Source organism: Acinonyx jubatus, chromosome B2 (genome assembly GCF_027475565.1).
Source record: "Acinonyx jubatus isolate Ajub_Pintada_27869175 chromosome B2, VMU_Ajub_asm_v1.0, whole genome shotgun sequence".
Taxonomy (NCBI): Eukaryota; Metazoa; Chordata; class Mammalia; order Carnivora; family Felidae; genus Acinonyx; species Acinonyx jubatus.
Genome location: NC_069385.1, coordinates 65241573 through 65262629, shown reverse-complemented (window position 1 = coordinate 65262629; position 21057 = coordinate 65241573). Strand labels below are relative to the sequence as shown.

At 37.4% G+C, this 21057-nt stretch overlaps 1 protein-coding gene across 2 annotated transcripts in view; it reads left to right on the top strand.

Annotated features, from left to right (window-relative positions):
* The window catches only part of MANEA (mannosidase endo-alpha), a 63679-nt gene extending 43659 nt beyond the window's left edge, over nucleotides 1-20020 (top strand). For both annotated transcript variants that reach the window (XM_015078049.3, XM_015078050.3), the window contains exons 4-5: nucleotides 18402-18478; nucleotides 19255-20020. In XM_015078049.3, the coding sequence (XP_014933535.1) occupies nucleotides 18402-18478; nucleotides 19255-19912 (735 nt within the window). In that variant the 3' untranslated portion in view covers nucleotides 19913-20020. The remainder of the gene's footprint in view (nucleotides 1-18401; nucleotides 18479-19254) is intronic.
* Nucleotides 20021-21057: the final 1037 nt, after the last annotated feature.

The following is a 21057-nucleotide window of genomic DNA, read 5'->3' as shown; positions in this document are numbered from 1 at the left end:
ACATCTTCTTTATCCATTCATCAGTTGATGGACATTTAGGCTCTTTCCATAATTTGGCTGTTGTTCAAAGTGCTGCTATAAACATTGGGGTACACAGGCCCTTATGCATCATCACTCCTGTATCCCTTGGGTAAATTCCTAGTATTGCTATTGCTGGGTTATAGGGTGGCTCTATTTTTAATTTTTTGAGGAACCTCCACACTATTTTCCAGAACAGCTGCACCAGTTTACATTCCCACCAACAGTGCAAGAGGGTTCCTGTTTTTGCACATCCTCGCCAGCATCTATAGTTACCTGATTTGTTCATTTTAGCCACTCTGACTGGTGTGAGGTGGTATATCAGTGTGGCTTTCATTTGTGTTTCCCGATGAGCATCTTTTCATGTGTCTGTTGGCCATCTGGATGTCTATAGAATTCTGCCCATTTCTTTGCTGGATTATTTGTTTTTCAGGTGTGGAGTTTGGTTAAGTTCTTTATAGATTTTGGATACTAGCCCTTTATCTGATATGTCATTTGAAAATATCATTTCCCATTCTGTTTGTTGCCTTTTAGTTTTGTTGATGATTTCCTTTGCAGTGCAGATACTTTGATGAGGTCCCAATAGTTCATTTTTTCATTTAATTCTCTTGCCTTTGGAGATACATCGAATAAGAAATTGCTGCGGCTGACATCAAAGAGGTAGCCTGCTTTCTCCTCTAGGGTTTTCATCGTTTCCTAACTCACATTTAGGTCTTTCATCCATTTTGAGTTTATTTTTGTGCATGGTATAAGAAGGTGGGCTAGTTTCATTTTTCTGAATGTTGCTGTCCATTTCTCCCAGCACCATTTGCTAAAGACACTGCCTTTTTTCCATTGGATGCTCTTTCCTGCTTTGTCAGAGATTAGTTGGCCGTACATTTGTGGGTCCAATTCTGGGTTCTATTACATTGGTCTATATGTCTATTTTTGTGCCAGTACCATACTGTGTTGATGATTACAGCTTTGTACTAGAGGCTAAAGTCTGGGATTGTGATGCCTCCTACTTTGGTTTTCTTCTTCAATATTACTTTGGCTATTTGGGGTCTTTTGTGGTTCTATACAAATTTTAGGATTGTTCATTCTAGCTTTGAGAAGAATGCCTGTGCAATTTTGATTGGGATTGCATTGAATGTGTAGATTGCTTTGGGTAGTATTGACAAATATTAACAATATTAACACATATCAATATACAAATATAATAACAAATATTAATATACAAATATGTTATTAACAAATACTAACAATATTTATTCTTCCAATCCAGGAGCATGGAATGTTTTTCCATTTCTTTGTGTCTTCTTCAGTTTCCTTCATGAACTTCCTATAGTTTTCAGCATACAGATCTTGTACATCTTTGGTTAGGTTTATTCCTAAGTATTTTATGGTTCTTGGTTCAGTTGTAAATGGGATCGTTTATTTCTCTTTCTGTTGCTTCATTATTGGTGTATAAAAATGCAACCGATTTCTGTACATTGATTTTGTACCCTGCAACTTTATTGAATTCATGTATCAGTTCTAGGAGTCTTTTGGTGGAGTCTTTGGGGTTTTCCATGTAGAGTATTGTGTTGTCTGCAAAAAGTGAAAATTTGACTTCTTTGCCAATTTTGATGCCTTTTATTTCCTTTTGTTGTCTGATTGCTGATGCTAGAATTTCCAACACTGTGTTAAACAACAGTGGTGAAGAGTGGACATCCCTGTCATGTTCCTGATCTCAGGGGGAAAGCTCTCAGTTTTTGCCCATTGAGGATGATATTAGCTGTGGGCTTTTCATACATGGCTTTTATGATGTTAAGTATGTTCCTTTCTTGATGGTTTTTATTAAGAAAGGATGTTGTATTTTGTCAAATGCTTTTTCTGCATCTATTGACAGCATCATATGGTTCTTATCCTTTCTTAATGTGATGTATCACATTGATTGATTTGCAAATATTGAACCAGCCCTGCAGCTCAGGAATGAATCCCACTTGGTCATGGTGAATAATTCTTTTTATATGCTGTTGAATTTGATTTGCTAGTATCTTGTTGAGAATTTTTGTATCTGTGTTCATCAGGGATATTGGCCTGGAGTTCTCCTTTTTCGTGGTGTCTCTGTCTGGTTTAGGAATCAAGGTAATGCTGTTTTTCTTCCATTTTTATTTTGTGGAACAATTTGAGATGGATGGGTATTAACTCTGCTTTAAATGTCTGGTAGAATTTTCCAGGGAAGCCATCTGATCCAGGGCCCTTATTTGTTGGGAGATTTTTGATAACTGATTCAATTTCTTCATTAGTTTGGGGTCTGTTCAAATTTTTTCTTTCTTCCTGTTTGAGTTTTGGTAGTGTGTGGGTGTCTTGGAATTTGTCCATTTCTTCCAGGTTGTCCTGTTTGTTGGCATATAATTTTTCAAAGTATTCTCTGATAATTTCTTGTATTTCTGAGGGATTGGCTGTGATAACTCCATTTTCATTCGTGATTTTATCTATTTGGGTCTTCTCTCTTTTTGAGAAGTCTGGCTGGGGTTATCAATTTTGTTTATTTCTTCAAAAAACCAACTCTTAGTTTCATTGATCTGTTCTGTTTTATTTTTATTTTTATTTTTATTTTTGGATTCTATATTGTTTATTTCTGCTCTGACCTTTATTATTTCTCTTCTTCTGCTGGGTTTTGGTTTTTTTTGTTGTCCTGCTTCTGGTGTGCTGTTAGATTTTGTATTTGGGATTTTTCTTGTTTCTTGAGGTAGGCCTGGATTGCAATTTATTTTCCTCTTAGGACTACTTTTGGTGCATCCCAAAGGGTTTGGATTGTTGTGTTTTCATTTACATTTGTTTCCATATATTTTTTTAATTCCTTCTTTAATTGCCTGGTTGACCCATTCATTCTTTAGCAGGATGTCCTTTAACCTCCGTGCGTTTGGAGGTTTTCCAAACTTTTTCCTGTGGTTGATTTCAGGTTTCATAGCATTGTGATCTAAAAGTGCATGGTATGATCTCAATTCTTTTGTATTTATTGAGGGCTGTTTTGTGAACCAGTATGTGATCTATCTTGGAGAATGTTCCATGTGCACTCAAGAAGAATGTTTATTCTGCTGCTTCTGGATGAAAAGTTCTAACTTTATCTGTCAAGTCCATCTGCTCCAGTGTATCATTCAGGACCATTGTTTCTTATTGATTTTCTGTCTAGATGATCTGTCCATTGTTGTAAGTGGAGTATTAAAGTCCCCTGCAATTACCACATTCTTACCAATAAGATTGCTTAGGTTTGTGATTAATTGTTTTATATATTTGAGTGTTACTGAATTCGGTGCATAAACATTTCTAATTGTTAGCTCTTCTTGATGGATAGACTGTGCCCTTCTTCATCTCTTGTTACAGCCTTTAATTTAAAGTCCAGTTTGTCTGATATAAGTTTGGCTACTCCAGCTTTCTTGATACTTCTCCATCCCCTCACTTTCAATCTGAAGGTGCCCTCAGGTCTAAAATGAGTCTCTTATAGACAGAGAATAGAATGGGTCTTGTTTTTTTTATGCATTCTGATACCCTATGTCTTTTGATTGGAACATTTAGTCCATTTACATTCAGTGTTATTAATGAAAAATATGCATTTAGAGTCATCATGTTATCTGTAGGTTTCGTGCTTGTAGTGGTGTCTCTGGTCCTTTGTGGTCTTTGCAGTACTCACAGAGTCCCCCTTAGGATCTCTTGTATGGCTGGTTTAGTCCTGATGAATTCCTTCAGTTTTTGTTTGGGAAAACCTTTATCTGTCCTTCTGTTCTGAATGACAGTCTTGCTGGATAAAGGATTCTTGGCTGCATATTTCTCCTATTCATCACTTTGAAAATTTCCTGCCACTCCTTTCTGTCAATTTTCAGTAGATAGATCTGCTACTACCCTCATGTGTCTGTCTATCCTTACAGGTTAAGGCCCATTTATCCCCAGCTGCTTTCAGAGTTCTCTCTTTATCTTTGTATTTTGCCAGTTTCACTCTGATATGTCTTGCAAAAGATCAATTCAGATTACGTCTGAAGGGAGTTCTCTGTGCCTCCTGGATTTCAACGTGTTTGCTTCCCCAGATTGGAGTTCTCAGCTATGATTTGTTCAAGCACATCTTAGGCCCCCTTCTCTCTCTCTTCTTCTTCTTCTTCTTCTGGAACTCCTGCGATATGGATGTTGTTCTGTTTCATTGAGTCACTTAGTTCTCTAATTCTCCCCTTGTGATCCAGAATTTTTTTCATCTTTTTCCATAATTTTACTATTCTCCCCTCTGCCTCTTCAATTCTGGTTTTTGCCGTCTCTATTTTGCACCTCATTACAGATTTTTTTTAATACATCATGACTATTTTTTAGTTCTTTGGTCTCTGCAGCAATAGATTCTCTGCTGTCTTCTATGTTTTTTTCAAGTACCAGCAATTAATCTTATGACTATTATTCTAAATTCTTGTTCAGTCATATTGTTTATATCTGTTTTGAGCAATTCTTTAGCTGTCATTTCTTCCTGGAATTTCTTTTGAGGGAAATTCTTCCATTTTTGTCATTTTAGCTAGTTTTCTGTCCCTTATGTGTTTTAAGCTTTGTATGTGTCATGCATCTGCAAGCACTGCTATATTAAAGGGGGATCATACATTGTCCAGGGCCTGGCCCTATAGGAGGTGTTTTTTTGGAGAGTGCTACTTGCTCTCTATTGTTGTGAGTTTGGCTACTTTGTCCCCCTGCTCTTAGTGATATTTTGAACCCTTCACTAGATGTGCTTTGATTTGTTCCTTGAAGTAGCCCTGGAAAGGAAAACAAACAAAAACAAACAGAAAACAAAAACACTTGAACACACAACCCAAAAACAAAAAACCAGAAACACCAGCTACTAGTAAACAACAGGGTGGAGGTGGTGCTGATGGAAGAGGCCTTATCCCATACAAAGAGAGAAACGACAGGGGTAGGGAAAAAGAAAGAATAAGAATTGACCAGAGAAACTATATGGCTTAATCCAGAGAGAGAGAGAAAGGAAAATAAAGACGACACTTGGAAAAAGAAAAAGAAAATAGTTACCCAGACAGAGAAACTATATGGTTTAATCCAGAGAGAGAGAAAGGAGAATAAAGAAGGAGGTATAGAACGTGTATCAAGAGAATAGATTGGTTTTGGTTTGTTTAAAGACATATTTAGAGTAACCAGAGTAGAGGAGGGAAGAGATAAGAAGGAGAAAAGGAAGGAAGAATATATCTATATAATAAATGTCCGAGAATTAAATCAGGCAATGCAACAGCGCTGGTCTAGAGAAGAGGCCGTCTGGTTCATCAGTATCAATCCTGCTCCAGTAGATAGTCAGCAGGCGCAGAGGGGTGTGGTTTGGTGTAGGTGGGTCCCGCCTCCTCTGTGGGCCCCACTGGCCCTTTGCTAAAGTCCCCCCTTGTTGGTGATGGGGAGAAAAATAGTGACACCCCAGTCTCTCCTCCATGGACCCAGTGAGCCAAACCACTCTGTTCGAGCCGTCCTCACAGTGCCACGGGCAAAAACGAGTCAGTTTGTCCTGCTCCACCGACTCCCAAGCCCCCGTGCTTGGCTGGGATTCAAACTCCTGTCCGTGTGCCCTGGTACTGGGGAAGCACAGCTGTGCGCCACCCAATATGTGGTCCCCAGCTGCGGGTGCAGGGGGACCTGCCCTGTCCCACAGCACTCCAGGGAGAGGATTGCTTTCTCCTACTGAGGACTGCACCCCTGACCTAGCCACTGAGCCTGCTGGGGCTGGCTCCCCTCTTCCCCAGGTGCACCATATGGGCAGCCAGCCCCAGTCCCCTGTCTGGAGAAAGCCCCTCAGTTAGAGATTGGCTCTTTCTCCTTCCTGATCCATGTTTTTGTTTTGTTTTTTTCTTGCCAGATACAGTTCTAAGCTTCCTCAGCCACTCTTGCTCTTCCCTTTGTCTCTCCACAGAAGGGGATCCCTCCCCTCCTTCGTTTTCTCTCTCTGGGTTTGCAATCATGCACCTATGGCCCATCGGATTGTCCCAGTGGGTGCCTGGAAGCACGACTGTCTCTTTTCCTCCCAGACTCTCAGAGTTCAAAGTCCTTTAGCTTCAGCACTGGTTTGTTTGTGAGATAAGGGAACTTCAGATCCCCGTTTCCCTACCATGTCGGCCCCTCCCCTCTTTTCTCCCATTTTGTAGCCTGCCTTTTAGTTTTGTTGATTGTTTCCCTCACTGTGCAGAAGCTTTTTATCTTGATGAAGTCTCCATAGTTCATGTTTGCTTTTGTTTCCCTTGCCTTCAGCAACGTGTCCAGTAAGAATTTGTTGCAGTGGAGGTCAAAGAGGTTCCTGTCTGGGTTTTCCTCGAGGATTTTGATTGTTTCCTGTCTCACATTTAAGTCTTTCATCCATTTGAATTTATTTTTGTGTATTGTGTAAGAAAGTAGTCCTGTTTCATTCTTGTGCATGTTAGTATCCAGCTTTCCCAGTACCATTTTTTTCCATTGGGTATAGTTGACCATATAGTTGTGGGTCCATTTTGGGGGTTCTGTTCTGTTCCAGTGATCTGTGTGTCTGTTTTTGTGCCAGTACCATACTGTCTCAAGGACTACAGATTTGTAATACAGCTAGAAATCCAGAATGATGATGCCTCCAGTTTTCTTTTTCTTTTTCAGGATTGCTTTGGCTCTTCAAGGTCTTTTGTGGTTCCATACAAATTTTAGGATTGTTTGTTCTAGCTCTGTAAAATATGCTGGTGGTATTTTGACAGGGATTGTATTAAATGTGTAGATTGCTTTGAGTAGTGTAGACATTTTAACAGTGTTCTAATCTATGAGCATAGAATGTTTTTCCATTCCTTTGTATCCTCTTTAATTTCTTTCATAAGTCTCCTATAGTTTTCAGAGTATAAATCTTTTACCTCTTTGGTTAGGTTTATTCCTAGTTATCTTATGTTTTTTTGTGCAATTGCAAATGGGAATGATTTCTTGATTTCTTTTTCTGCTGCTTCATTGTTGGCATATAGAAATGCAAGAGATTTCTGTACATTGATTTTATGTCTTGCAACTTTGCTGAGTTCATGTATTCTAGCAATTTTTTTGGTGGTCTTTCATGTTTTCTAATAGAATATCATGTTGTTTGCAAATATGTGTCTCAAATTTTATATCTGATGATCAGAAAAATTTGGAACCAGAGAGTCTAATATTTTACAAACTTTTTAGGACAATTTTTTTTGATTTGTATGTGGGGAGCAATTATGCAGTGCTTTAAAAAAGTAGACCGGGAACCATGAGACTGGGGTTCTTAGCTCTGGAGTTTTATGTTACTTACTTCATCTTCTTGGCTTATCTTCCTCATTTTAAAATGACATCATAAGTGTCATGAAATGACATGAAACCATAAGATGGTTTTATTTATTGGATTTTTGTGTGCTTTCTGTAATATTGTTTAAAGGATATTTTTGTAAATGGATAAAGTGTAATATATCCTGTTTTTATAAAGAATGGATACTTTGCTTTCTAGTTCAAAGAAAAGTTAACGCTTAAATAATGACAGTAATTTACTAAAATTAAAATTTTAAAGCAATATGATACAAAGGAGGAGTAATTCTCGGAGTTCTGTGCTAATAAACTAGGGCCCACAATACACATTTGTCACCAAACCTGAAGCTTTAAGGGTAAAATAAATGGGTTTATTAGTAAAAACTTTTTTTGCTTGCTAATTTTCAGCCCCAGGAAGTAATCTCCCCTTTTCTCCAATTTGATTAGTATAGAGTTAGTATTAGTCCCTTACCACTAAGAAAGCAGCTCTTCAATTTATCAATTTTATTTTTAAAATATTCAGTTTTTTTTTAGTGTTTATTTAGAGAGAGAACACATAAGTGGAGGAGGAGTAGAAAGAGAGAGAGGGACAGAATCCCATCCAGGCTCTGCACTATCAGTGCAAAGTCCTATGTGGGATCCAATCCTAAGAACCAGATCATGACCCAAGCTGAAATCAAGAGTTTAGTCACTTAACTGACTGAGCCACCCAGGCGTCCCTAAAATATTCCAGTAGTTTTAATGTATTAATTGTATTCAACCTTGATTGATATTTTTCTCATTCTTTGCTTGGGTTTATTTTACTCCTCTCTTGCTACTTTCTGAGCTGAAAATGTTTTTCCTTTATTCTCTTTTTTTTTTTGTTTATGAAAGAGAGTTTGCTCAAAAATGAGTTTGTCTCATAGTTAAGCTTTTGTCATAGCTCATTAGTTTTCATTACATAATAGTATAACTAGTATCAGTCACTAAGTACTTAGTAATTGCAATTTTTATTAACTTCAACCAAGAGTCATTTTAGGTTAGTGCGTTTTAAGTCAAACAAGCAAGAATAATAAAAATGTTTGACACTGTAGTTACTTGTTTTGCATTATCTTTAGCAAATGTGGATTAATTTCTTCAAGGGGGGGCAAAGTAAATGAGTAAAACTAAAATATAAATCATGAGTTTTCAAAGAGAGATATCTGCTCTCTCATATATTTGTCAGCGTATTCACTGGAATAAGAGCTATATCACTTTTAACTGTCACTGAGTAGGTTGGTTTTGTAAAAACTGTAAAAATCAGGGGTGCCTGGGTGGCTCAGTCAGTTAAGCTTCTGACTTCAGCTCAGGTCATGACCTCATGGTTCATGTTTGAACCCCACATCGAGCTCTGTGCTGACAGCTCAGAGCCTGGAGCCTGCTTTGGATTCTGTCTTCCCCTCTCTCTCTTTCCCCCCCGCCCCCCGCTCATGCTCTGTCTCTCTCTCAAAAATAAACATTAAAAAAATTTTTTTAAAGGTATAGGAGGGCAAAGACAGGATAGAAAAAAATCCAGCTCTGATCTTTAGTTTTTTAAATTGTCTTTAATGTTTATTTATTTTAGAGAGAGAAGGAGGGAAGGTGAAAGGGGGAGGGGCAGAGAGAGAGGAAGACACAGAATCCAAAGCAGGCTCCAGGCTCTGAGCTGTCAGCACAGAGCCTGATGCAGGGTTAAAATTCATGAACCGTGAGGTCATGACCTGAGCTAAAGTCACTTAACTGACTGAGCCACCCAGGTGCCCCATGCCCTCCTATATCTTCATGAACATAGCAGTGAAACAGTACTTGAGTGAGACATGTTTTGGTAGATTTGTGTCATTGTTTGGCCACTATTCCTGTTTCCTTTCCCCTTGTAGAAAAGAGTAAGGGTACCTCTTGCCCCACTGATGTTGGGCTTGACCTCATGGCTTACTTCGGCTGATGAGATGTGAAGAAACATAATGTATACCATGTCTGAGCATAAGCATTGTCCATGGTCATGTTCCTTTCTCTTCAATGAGAACAGCATGCACCAGGTGCTCTTTGTGCCTAGGACCCTGAATGGTAAGGCACACAGAGCAGACCTGAACCTGATCCACAGTCTAGAGCATTGTTAGGTATGATCCTTCTATATCAGATTTGTTGCGGGTTTTATGATGAAAGGATGTTGTATTTTTTTAAATGCTTTTTCTGCATCTATTGAGATGATCATCATATGATCTTTATCTTTCATTCTGTTAATGTGATGTATCTCATTGATTTAAGTATGTTGAACCGTCTTGATTCCCAGTGATAATTTCTACTTGGTCATGGTATATAATTTTTTTAATGAGTTCTTGAATTCAGTTTGCTAATATTTGTTGAGAACTTGTGCCTGTCTTTTCAGAAGGTCCATAGTTTTCTACCCAGGTAGCATCATTATCCAGCTTTGGAATCACGGTAATGCTGGCCTCATACAATCAGTTTAGAAGTGTTTCCTGCTCTTCTATTTTTTGGAAAAAAGTGAAAAGTATTAGCAGTAACTCTTTAAATATTTGGTAGAATTCCCAGTTAAGTAAGACATCTGGTCATGGGGTTTCATGAATCAGGAAGCTTTTGATAACTGATTCAATCTCATTATGTGTGCTTAGATTTTCTTTTTCTGTGTCTTTAGGAAATTATCCAGTTCTTCTAGGTTATCTAATTTGTTGGCATATAATTATTCATAGTAGTCTCTTATCCTATTTATTTTGATAGTGTCTGTTGTAATTTCTTTTTTGAGTCTTCTGTCTCATTCTCACTTAAGAGTTGTAAATTTTGTTAATCTTCGCAAAAAAACAGCCCTTAGTTTCGTTACTCTTTTCTATTGCTTTTCTGGTTTCCATTTGATCTTTGATCTTTATTATTTGATCTTTATTATTTCCTTCCTTCTGCTAACTTTAAGCTTAATTTGTTCTTTTTCCAGTTTCTTGAGGTATAAAGTTAGGCTGTTTATATATGACCTTTCTCATTTTCATTTTTTAATATGTGCATCTATCATCTATAAACTTGTCTCTGAACTAGTTTTGAAGCATTCCGTTGGTTTGGGTGTGTTGTGTTTCCATTTTCATTTGTGTTGAGACATTCTTTGATTTCCTTTGTTTTTTAATGGGGTATAATTGACATGTAACATTATATTAGTTTCAGGTGTACAGTGTAAAGATTTTATATTTATATATATATTGTGGAATAATCACCACACTAAGTCCAGTTAACATCTACCACCATGCATGATTATAAAATTTTCTTGTGATAAAAATTTTAAGGTCTAATCTCTTAGTAAATTTCAAATATGCAGTGCAGTATTAGGAACTGTAGTCACTATGTTTACATTACATCTCCATTTCTCTCTCTCTCTCTTCTCCTTCTGGGACCCCTGTCATGCAAATGTTTACTTGATGTTCTCCTATAAAAATCCCTTAATTTAGGTTCACTATTTTTCCATTCTTTTTAATTAATTTATTTATTATTTACTTACTTATTTTTTGCTGTTCTGGTTGGTGAGTTCCTATGCCCTGTGTTCGAGTTCACTGAACCTTTCTTCTGTTTCATGCTATTTAATCCCTCTTGTGTATTTTTCAGTTCAGCTATTTAATTCTTTAGCACTGACTTTCATTTCGTACTTTCTAATATTATCCCTTTGTTGAAGTTTTCACTTTTTTATCCATTCTTCTGAGTTTTGTGACCATAGTTAAGATTATTAATTTCAGCTCTTTATCAGGTAAGTTACTATCTCCATTTTATTTGACTCTCTGTTGGTTTCTATGCATTAGATGAAACAACCATCTCTCCCCGTCTTGAATGGTTGGCCTTATACAGGAGCCGAACCTTAAAACTCAACCCTGCCCTAGCTTTTGGCTGTCTGTTAAGATTATTTTTAATGTTTATTTTTTAGAGAGAGAGGGAAAGCAGGAGAGGGGCAGAGAGAGAGAGAGGGGGACAGATGATCTGAAGCAGGCTCTGCACTGACAGCAGTGAGCCCAAGCCCAATGTGGGATTCAAACTTAACAAACTGTGAGATCATGACCTGAGCCAAAGTCGGATGCTCAACCTACTGAGCCACTCAGGCACCCTCTATTTTATTTTTAATAGATCCCTGTAGTTGGGGTATTCCAAATAGTTATACAAAGCAAGGGAGAGCCTCCATCAGCACCTAGATTCAGGCTGATAAACCAGAGCCTTAGTTAGGCAGTAGCTTTAAAAAAAAATTTTTTTTAAACGTTTATTTATTTTTGAGACAGAGAGAGACAGAGCATGAACGGGGGAGGGTCAGAGAGAGAGAGGGAGACACAGAATCTGAAACAGGCTCCAGGCTCTGAGTTGTCAGCACAGGGCCGATGCAAGGCCTGAACTCAGGGATGGCGAGATCATGACCTGAGCCGAAGTCGGCCGCTTAACCGACTGAGCCACCCAGGCGCCCCAAGCAGTAGCTTTTTAAAGAATACAAATAAATACAGTCCAGTGGGACCACAGACGTGAGACCCACCAGCCATCAGAGCCAGGCAATCTGGATGTGTTGCCTGCATGGCAGTTGTGAAAATTGTAGCACCAGACAAGTTTATTAGCTCCTTTCTGGGAGACTCCACAAGCTGTGAAGCAGAGGGAGAGTGCAAAGACGACATCCTCTGGCCTACATTCCCTGAAAGCACTTCTGTATGCTCCAGATGTGTGCCAAACCTGAAATCTTTCCCTAAGGCCGAAGCTCCAGGACAAGCAAGTCTGCCTTTTTTTTTTGACAGAATGGGGCTGTGTTTCAGTCTGCTGTGTGCTGTGCCACGAAGTACCTGTGCCACCAAGTCTCTGGTTAGTGCATTTCTGGGAGACTCCAGAACTCCAGCACTGCTGCTACCAGAGCCAGGCATTCAAGGGTTATCCTCTTGGTTGCAGCTGCAAAAATCAGGGCACCAGACACATGTAAGATGCCCCCTCTAAGAGATGCTGATGCTCTGAAGTGCAGCAGAGGGAGAACCAGAGATAGTGCCTGGCCCTCTGAGGGCCCAGGAAAGGTTTACAGTCAGCCCGTAAATGTGTTTAATTAGAAGCCTGCCTCTCAGATTGCAATGATGACAAACTATTAGGCCTCTTTTACAAAAAGACTGAGCTCCTAGTTGTTACCTGTTGCTATACCAAAGAGGTGGTATCTGTTTAAGAATTATTTTTCTGTGTGTTACAGTCCTGTGGCATTTGTGAGCATTAACTCCACTGGCCAGCAGAGCCAGATGATGTGGAGGTGTCCCCTGGAAGCAGCTGTACAAATCAAGGCACCAGCCAAGAACTTAAGTTCCTTTCTTGAAGATAAGGGCAAGTTTGAGCAAGGCAGATGGAGAACGTAGATACTGCATCCACTGAGCAATTCTCTGGATATCTGTAAATGTGCCAAATCAGAAGCCTTAGGTCAAACCCTCTGGTCAGAGCTCCTGGACAAGCAAATAGGCCTCTTTCTCCATTTGGGACTGGGTTTCAGTCTGCTATCAATACTCTCCCAGGGGAGTGCCAGCCTGCCAAGAACTGCCTCTCTGATTGTTGTGTTCCTGGGTCCCTTAAGATGATAAGCTCCTTGTTCTTGAGAGCCAGGTGATCAAGGGGTGTTTCCTGAGTGGCAGACACAAAAACTGGGTCACCAGACATAAAAACCGGGATACCAGACATGGGTAAAAGCTCTCCTTTAGGAGATACTGGTGTTCTAGAGCACAACAGAGAGAGAGATCAGGAAGAATTCTCCCACCGGCCTTCTTCCCCAGAGTATTCCCATAGGCCCCTGCCTCTCAGATCAATGCTTTAACATTAGCAAATGAGTCTCTTTGACATAAAGTCTGGGCACCTTTCAAAGAACTGCTTCTGTGCTGGGCCCTGGGGCAGGTGAGTCGGCACATGAACCTTTTAAGAACCATCAGTCTAATGGGTATGAACCCTGTTGGTCTTCAAAGCCAGATGTTTTGGGGACTCCTCTGTCAGGTGGCAGTCTTAAAAGTGGGATACCCAATGTGGGATCAAACACTCTGCTTCTCTGGGAGAAGCTCCGGCTTTTGAATCCCCTTCTGATTATGGATCGGGGGTGGGTTTATCATAAGATTGTCTCAGTCTTTCCTATATACTTTGATATGGTTTTTCCCATGTTTGCCAGATGTGAAGAGCTCATGCTGCCAGGTTTTAGGGTTTTTTTTTTCCAGAGGAAATTATTCCATAGATATAGCTATAGATATAGTATGTCCATGTTAGGTGAGTGCAGGATCTTCTTCCTACGTCACTATCTTGAATTGGAACCGTTTTTTATTTTCTTTCCCTACTAGAGTTAACATTTATATCAAATAAATTATAAAGTAAAACTACAAAGAAACAAAAATGTTTAACACTCACAGAGACACAATTTTGTAAAGAGGAAAGTTAACCATAATTAGCATAAGTACAATAAATTATATCTGTTGATATTTTAGGGGAAAGTATTACCAGAAGAAACACAAAAATACTTTTAAAATACAGCATCATTGCCACAGCACATGGAAACATTGCCATAAAAAAATTAACGATGTTTGCTTAATTTTTCAGCCCTCTTTGAATTTATATTCTGAAATTTGATGTTCTACTGCAATTCCACTTGCATGGAGTATCTTTTCCATCTCTTCAAGTTTTACATGCATCCTTAAAGTGGAAGTGTATCCATTGTTGGTACCAAATACTTGGGTCTTAGTTTTTATCCAGCCAGCCAGAGTGCCTTTTGATTGGTGAATTCAAACCACTTATGTTTAGAGTGAGTTTTTAGTAAGTCCTTAACCATCAATAGCTTTTATATTTCCATTATTTCTTTTTACCTCTCTTTCTGCCTACCTTTGTAAATTGGTTATTTTTCATGGTGGTATGTTCTCTTTCCTCCTTTGTCAATTTGCTGTGGGTTTTGTCTTATTATTGATGTTCCAATTGACCTCCTGTTTTTTCTTTAACAACTTATTGTTGCTGTATTTATTTTTCCTGCTTTTCCTCTGACTTTTATACTGTAGTTGAAGAGTTGACACACCATCCTAATATAGAGTTACAGTTTTCTAAGGTATATTTTTACTTTTACCTAGTGTGTTGTGTACTTTTGAATGTTTTTATGTGGCTTATTAGCATGTCTTCGTTTTAGCTTGAAGAACTCTATCAGGTTGCTTGCAAGGCAGATTTAGTGGTGGTGAATTTTATTTCATTGGTCTGGGAAAGCCTTTATTTCCTCTTCATATCTGAAGGGAAACTTTGCCAGATTAAATATTCTTGGCTGACAATTTTTTGTCTTTCAACACTTCAAATATGTCGTCATGCTCTCTCCTGGCCAGTAGATGTTCTGCAGAGAAGTACACTGATAGCCTAATGGGAATTCCTACGTAAGTTACATTTTTTTTTAATTGGATGTCTTTAATATTCTTTATTATTTGTGACAGTTATGTCTTATAGAACGTCATTGGGTATTGAGATAAAAGGGTGATCTATTAGTTGGTAGACTTGGACATACATAACTTTCCTCAGGTTTGGGAAGTTCTCAGCTTTTTAAAAATTTATTTATAAACTCTGCCCCCTTCTCTGTCTCTTCTTCTGAAATCCTGATTTATTCTGATATTTGCCTTCTTTATGGATAATCACCACTCACATAGGCTTTCTTCACTTTTTTTTAACTCTAATTTCTCTCTTTTGTGTTACTTCAAAATTCTTATTCTCCGTGTCAATTATTCTTTCTTCTATGTGATGGGCCTTGTTATATATGCTCTCTGTTTTATTGAATTATCAGCTCCAGAATTTGTTCTGTTTCTATAATTTCATTCTCTTTGGTTAAAAAAAAAAAAACCAAAAACTCATTTTGTTTGTATTTTTAATTCCTGACTTCATTGAATTGTCTTTCTGAATTTTCTTAGAACTTGTTGAGTTTCTTCATTATAGCTATCTTAAATTCTTTATCAGTTAGATCAGAATACCCTGTGCCTGTGAGCTTGATTGCTGAAGAATATAATTTTCTCTTAGTAATGCCCTATTTCCTTGAATTTTCATAACCTTTGTAGATATTTATTGGTGCTTTCACATTTGAAGTAGAAGATACCTCCTTAATTCTGCTTACTGTCTTCAGATGGGGTATTATGTTCTATAGTATTGTTACTGTATTTTTCCTCTGTGTTTTTGAAGAAACCTTCTTGTCATCTTGTTCCTCCTTTGGGGCAGTTTTCTAAAGCTTTTAGGTTTTCTCTGGTTCTTATACTTTACCAGACTACAAGCATTTCTTTTGTTTTCTAGAAGGTGGCACTATAGCTCAAGTTTGTGCTGTCTACTAGAGACTACTCTCACGGTGGCACTTGAGAATCCTGCACAAGGAACTAACAGACCTCGAGGGGAGGTGTGGGTTTAGCACTGGGTGCTCCCACAGACCCAGTAGGATGATCCCAGGAGTGGTACTTCTTGTTAAGCACAGTCCTTCTCACACCATTTGAAATTCTTACCTGCTTCTTTTCCATTATCCTCCCAACTTCCAGTTATAGAGCTCCCACCTTAGTACTCCATGTGCTGAGGCAGAAAATGGATTTCTCTAGTTGCCATAAGTAGGCAGTCACTGATTTCTTTTCCCTTGCAGGAGAGGTCACTGCCACCAGATAAAGCAGCACCCTTCAGTGTTTTCTTAGCCTGGAACGTTTCTCTTACTGCTTCTTCTGCAACCAAACTCCTATATTTTTCCCTTTAGGGTAGTGTGCTAGAGTCTGCCTTAGGGAAGTCTAGACTCAGGAGCATGTTCTCTCTCTGATGTGTGAGTGCCTGTTCAGATCTGCAGTCACCCGATTTTTGTCCCATAGTGGCAAGAGGGGTCTAGGCAGTTTGGCTGCCTTCTCTGGTTCCCCAGCTCTTACAGAGGTTGGTTTGTCTCTTACTGGCTGCACTGGTGGGTGAGACTCCTGCCAGGTTCTTTGGAGTAAGGTGATAGGTCTGAAAACACCCACGAGGGTGCTTTGGTTTATGTATGAATGTCAAATCTTTTGATTAAAAAGGGGGATAAGTAGGAGAAACATTTTATGCCAGCATGTTGCTGACCTCACCAGGACTGTCAGATGTTCACTTTAGAATGTTCACTTTGGCTGCAGGGTGGAGAAGAGCTGGAGAGGTCAGAAGTAGAAGCCTGAAATGAAGAAACATTCATGATTCTTACTCCATAATCTAAAGCATTGCATTTCATTTTATTTATAGTATTCTATCATTTATAAGGTTATTTTAGCATTGGTCTAATAGGATTTTCCCATTGAATGAGAAATAGTAACTAGGTTACATCATTAAACCTACAAAGTGATATTATAATTAAAAAGTTTGAAATATATGAGGGAAAATGAAAATATTATATATTTATCAATAATGGCTTTTTTAATTACTGTAAATATATTGAGCTATACTTTACAAAAGAAGGAAGGATGTCATTTGTATCTGACATAGGCTGTTTGCTTAATATGGTACCCTTTATTTATAAAATGAAAACTTAGAAAATACAACATTCCATCTAAAGGGAGAATTACCCAAGGTAACATTACATAAGAATACCTATATCCTTACCAATCTGCTTTCATTGAAGTTAAAAAGCAAATACCAGAGCTACTGAAGACTATGACTATCCTAGCAATACTTACAACACACAGAATTGAATTTGATCTTAATGATAAAACTTCCTATTAATAAAATGAAGTCTCGATAATATTATACAATGTAGGGAATATTTTCATTAAATGCTCTCTGACTTTAAACTTCTGTGACAATTGTTAGCACTGATTTATGTAAAATTCATTTTACTTTAATTGGGTAATTGAAAACAAAGGCACTTTATATTGCAGTAGCATAGAAATTTATTTTTATTTTTACATAGAGAGCGAGAAGCTCAAGCAGACCCCATGCTCACTCAGCATGGAGCCCAATGTGTAGCTTGACCCCATCACCCTGGGATCATAGCCTGAGCCAAAATCAAGAGTTGGATGCTCAACTGGCCAACCCACCCAGACACCCCCTAGAAGTTTCTAATTACGTGCATGCTTCATAGAGACCAAACCCTAAAGTTAAGATAAACATTTTGATGTTATTCGATTGTCATAAAGATGTTTAAGGACTACTGATAAGTCAGTAAAATTAGTAATGAAAGTGAAAATTTTCACATTATTTGATACTCACATCTTAAGTACTAGTTGGAAGTAGCATTCAAAATGGTTTTGCTAGCCATAATTAGTTTTTTTAAATTTGTATATAAGTAATGTTTTTCAGTTTACAAAATGATTGTTCTGTGCACAGTATTTAAAAAATACTTTTGGTTACTGCTTTCTACAATTATGGTTGAGATCTATCTATAAACCATTATCAACAAGCATTCATAGTACTAGCACATATTATTTTTTCAGTAATTTTGGAATAAATCCTTTGAGTAATAGTACACATATATAGATTATTTTGTGAAATATTGTTTTAATGATAGAAGACTTTGTCATTTAAAGATACCTGCTATTAGGATGCTTGGGTGACTCAGTCGGTTAAGCATCTGACCCTTGATCTCTGCTCAAGTCATGATCTCATGGTTTATGAGTTTGACACCCTTGTGGGGCTCTGCACTGACGGCGTGGAGACTGCCTGGGATTCTCTCTCTCTCCCCCTCCCCCACTCTGTCTCTCAAAATAAATAAACTTTAAAAAGATATTTTCTATTGACTCCATTTAAATGTAAACTTAGTTGGTCATACCTGGGAACAGAATCCATCCAGATTTTTCTGGACCATGTTCTTTTAAAGAAACCTATGTCTGGATGTAGAATATATCCCTATTCTTTATAAGAAATATAGGAAGACATATTGGATGGTGGTCGGACATTTGGGTTCTGAATTCAGATTGCCCATTTTGACTCCAAGTGTCTGACTCACTTAGTAACTACTTTAGGGAGTCATGAGAATGGAGGTAAAAAGTATAAACTGTTGAGCATATTATTTCACAGTAACAACATTGACTAAGAGCTTTCTCCCTTAGAATTCTCTGTTGACTACTTATTGAACATAAACGTTATCTTAAATTAATGAAAGTATATTCCACGTTTTAATAACCTTTTTTACATTATAAATAATTTCTCTAATCGATTTTTTGTTTTAGGTCACTTTTCACATCGAGCCATATAGCAATCGGGATGATCAAAACATGTACAAAAATGTCAAATATATTATAGACAAGTGAGTTTCTTCTGTGTTTATAATTATTTTTTATGAGCCAGTGATAATTACAGTTATAAGAAGAGTAAATTTAAATGTATTTGAGAGATTTGAATGAGTTATCTGATACATTAAAACTAATCATTTTGAGGAATATTTATGAAATTCCTTATAATTCACTTTCTGTGTAAATTGTTCACTTTACTGTTTGTGTTTATTAAGCTGTTTATGATTTCTCATATCATATAAATGATATAAAATATTTTAAATTGATGTTATTAAACCACAAATATTGAGTTTTGTCTAATTGTGAAACATGAACTGCTTCTCTATCAGTGGACTCACATCTAATATTTATATTTAATCTGATTATAAGGAAACATTTATTAATTTTGTTCAAGGATTTTACTGGTGAGAACTGTGACAGATACTATATACTCTTAAAAAGAAACTCATCAGCAACAGGGAGACATTGATTAGTAGGAAGCAGTTGACATATTCATGTAGAAAATGGGCTTTTTATGGTATTGGTCATTATTTGTAAATCTCAATATAAGATAATTAATTTGTTGTTACGTAATGTCTTGATGTATCCAGTATGTCATTTTTCTAATCTGCAAAATTGAAAATACTTTTCCAATCATTACCCATAATACAACTGATCCCCCTCAAAGAAAGTGAACAATGTGCTTATTAAACTGCATGCATTACCTTCATTTTCAATATAGAAACAGTTATGGTCTATGGAAAATGAGTTGCAGATATTCATTTCATTTTTACATATTTTTGTATTTTAGGTATGGAAATCATCCAGCCTTTTATAGGTACAAGACTAAGACTGGCAATGCCCTTCCTATGTTTTATATCTATGATTCCTATATCACAAAGCCTGAAAAATGGGCCAATCTGTTAACCACCACAGGGTCTCAAAGCATTCGCAACTCTCCTTATGATGGACTGTTCATTGCACTTCTGGTAGAAAGCAAACATAGGTATGATATTCTACAAGGTGGTTTTGATGGAATTTACACATATTTTGCCACAAACGGCTTTACTTACGGCTCATCCTATGAGAACTGGGCAGGGCTAAAATTTTTTTGTGATCAGTTCAACCTACTGTTTATCCCAAGTGTGGGCCCAGGATACATAGACACCAGCATCCGTCCGTGGAACGCTCAAAATACTCGGAACCGAATCAGCGGGAAGTACTATGAAACTGCCCTGGGTGCTGCACTCCATGCCCACCCCAGTGTAATTTCCATCACCTCTTTTAATGAGTGGCACGAAGGAACTCAGATTGAAAAAGCTGTTCCCAAAAGAGCCAGTAATACAGTATACCTAGATTACCGACCTCATAAACCAAGTCTTTATCTAGAACTAACTCGCAAGTGGTCTGAAAAATACAGTAAGGAAAGAGCTGCTTATGCCTTCGATCATGAGCTGCCTCTTTCTTAATGCATTTATAATTCTAGAAATCAATAAATATTTTTTGTTTTAGGAATAACTGTCAATCAGTGTACACTGATACACTTAATAAAAAGAATTTGTTCTTTTTTAAAAATGGTAATGTCATTGCCACCCTTCACAATGCTGCACTGAAAAAATGAGAGAAAAGTGCACAATGTTCTGAATTTGCAGTTGAAATTCTACTTTGATACTTTCATTTCACAGTAAATGCTTGTGTTACATAATTAGTTCACAGTTACATCAAACTTGTATTCTGGGCCCAAAGAAATAGATTGTGTGCATATTTGGTGTGTCTACTGAGGAAAATAAGGCTTAAACGATAGTGTACATGTTTCATGGAGAATTTTTTCAGTGATTCAGTCATCCAGAGTTTGAACACTAAAGTCTCCAATAAAAATACTTAAGGGAATGTAATCATAACATCAGTCTTACTGTGAATCCTATTGTGTGAGGAAGGCCTGCATCATCCTTTGAGGAATTTTGATAAACCATAGCACGCTTGGTGTTTTGTCCGTCTAATGTGTCTGCTTCACATCGATGAATTACAGATTTTAGAAGCTGTGGAAAGTTGTTTCATAAAAGTTAACAATTGCTTATCAGTTATTAAGAAAACATAGTTCACAATTGTTATTCATGTTTTTAAAATTCAATGTTAATCAGAGACCAACTGTTAGTATCAATTTTTTTTCTTTCTTACCTGTCATCGGATTTCCTTCTTGTTTTTAACTATTTTTACCAAAATAAAGAAAATTACTTAGCACTTTAAGGCCATGGAAGTGAAAATATTTTTGTATCTTAAATCCATTCCTACATTTTACTTTTACCAATTTAATGATTGAAATAATCTCATTTAAAATACTTTATTGTATGTAATAACATCCCCATGTAAAAACATCATACATTCATGGTACCTATCACGTTTAATGTTGTGATCAGTTGTTTGTCATATTGTGACAAATTAATCTACCTGTATGCTAATAATGAATATTTCTTTTTAATGTTTATTTATTATTGAGAGAGCACGAGCAGGGGAGGGGCAGAGAGAGGAGACTACAGAATCTGAAGCAGGCTCCAGGCTCTGAGCAATTAGCACAGAGCCTGACACAGGGCTCAAACTCACAAACCATGAGATC